Source organism: Lipotes vexillifer, unplaced genomic scaffold (assembly GCF_000442215.2).
Source record: "Lipotes vexillifer unplaced genomic scaffold, Lipotes_vexillifer_v1.1 scaffold1893, whole genome shotgun sequence".
In the NCBI taxonomy this organism is placed as follows: Eukaryota; Metazoa; Chordata; class Mammalia; order Artiodactyla; family Lipotidae; genus Lipotes; species Lipotes vexillifer.
In genome coordinates, this window is record NW_006791831.1 from 647849 (window position 1) to 648307 (window position 459).

The window sequence follows — 459 nt, forward strand, 5'->3', positions numbered from 1 at the left end:
GCTCTTCCACTAGTTCAGATCACTTCAGTGCCTCAGAGTGCAGTTCCCAAGGAGGCTTCAAGACAAAGGGCCCCTTACACACCAGACAGGTAAATGAGCACTTTTACTGGTCTATAAGTACTGCATACAAGTGCCCAGTCAACCAGTATTAACGTGCCAGTGTGTCTCTTGTTTTGGTCTAACTTTAGCTTAGTTATAAAGAGGGGAAAAAAAACTTGACCCCTTTTCTATTCCTCTGGGGCTCAGTCAAGAATTTTTAGAACAGCTTTGAAATTTCTGAGTTCTGAGAATTATTTAAACTCCCAGTTTCCTTCAAATGGCAAACGATGAAAAGAGGAAATTATTCCAAAATGTCCCAAGATAATATTTGCTGAAGAAGAAAACCTGTCCTGATAGGCCAAATTCTGCTCCTGGGGTTTCCAAATTGACTGCTTCAAGATTTTCACATTATCATTTGAT

The 459-nt window shown here is 40.1% G+C and overlaps 1 protein-coding gene across 1 annotated transcript in view; it reads left to right on the forward strand.

Annotated features, from left to right (window-relative positions):
* PCDH9 (protocadherin 9) overlaps positions 1-152 on the forward strand; it is a 3187-nt gene extending 3035 nt beyond the window's left edge. Inside the window, exon 2 of the mRNA XM_007464863.1 lies at positions 1-152. Within this exon, the coding sequence (XP_007464925.1) occupies positions 1-152 (152 nt within the window).
* Positions 153-459: the final 307 nt, after the last annotated feature.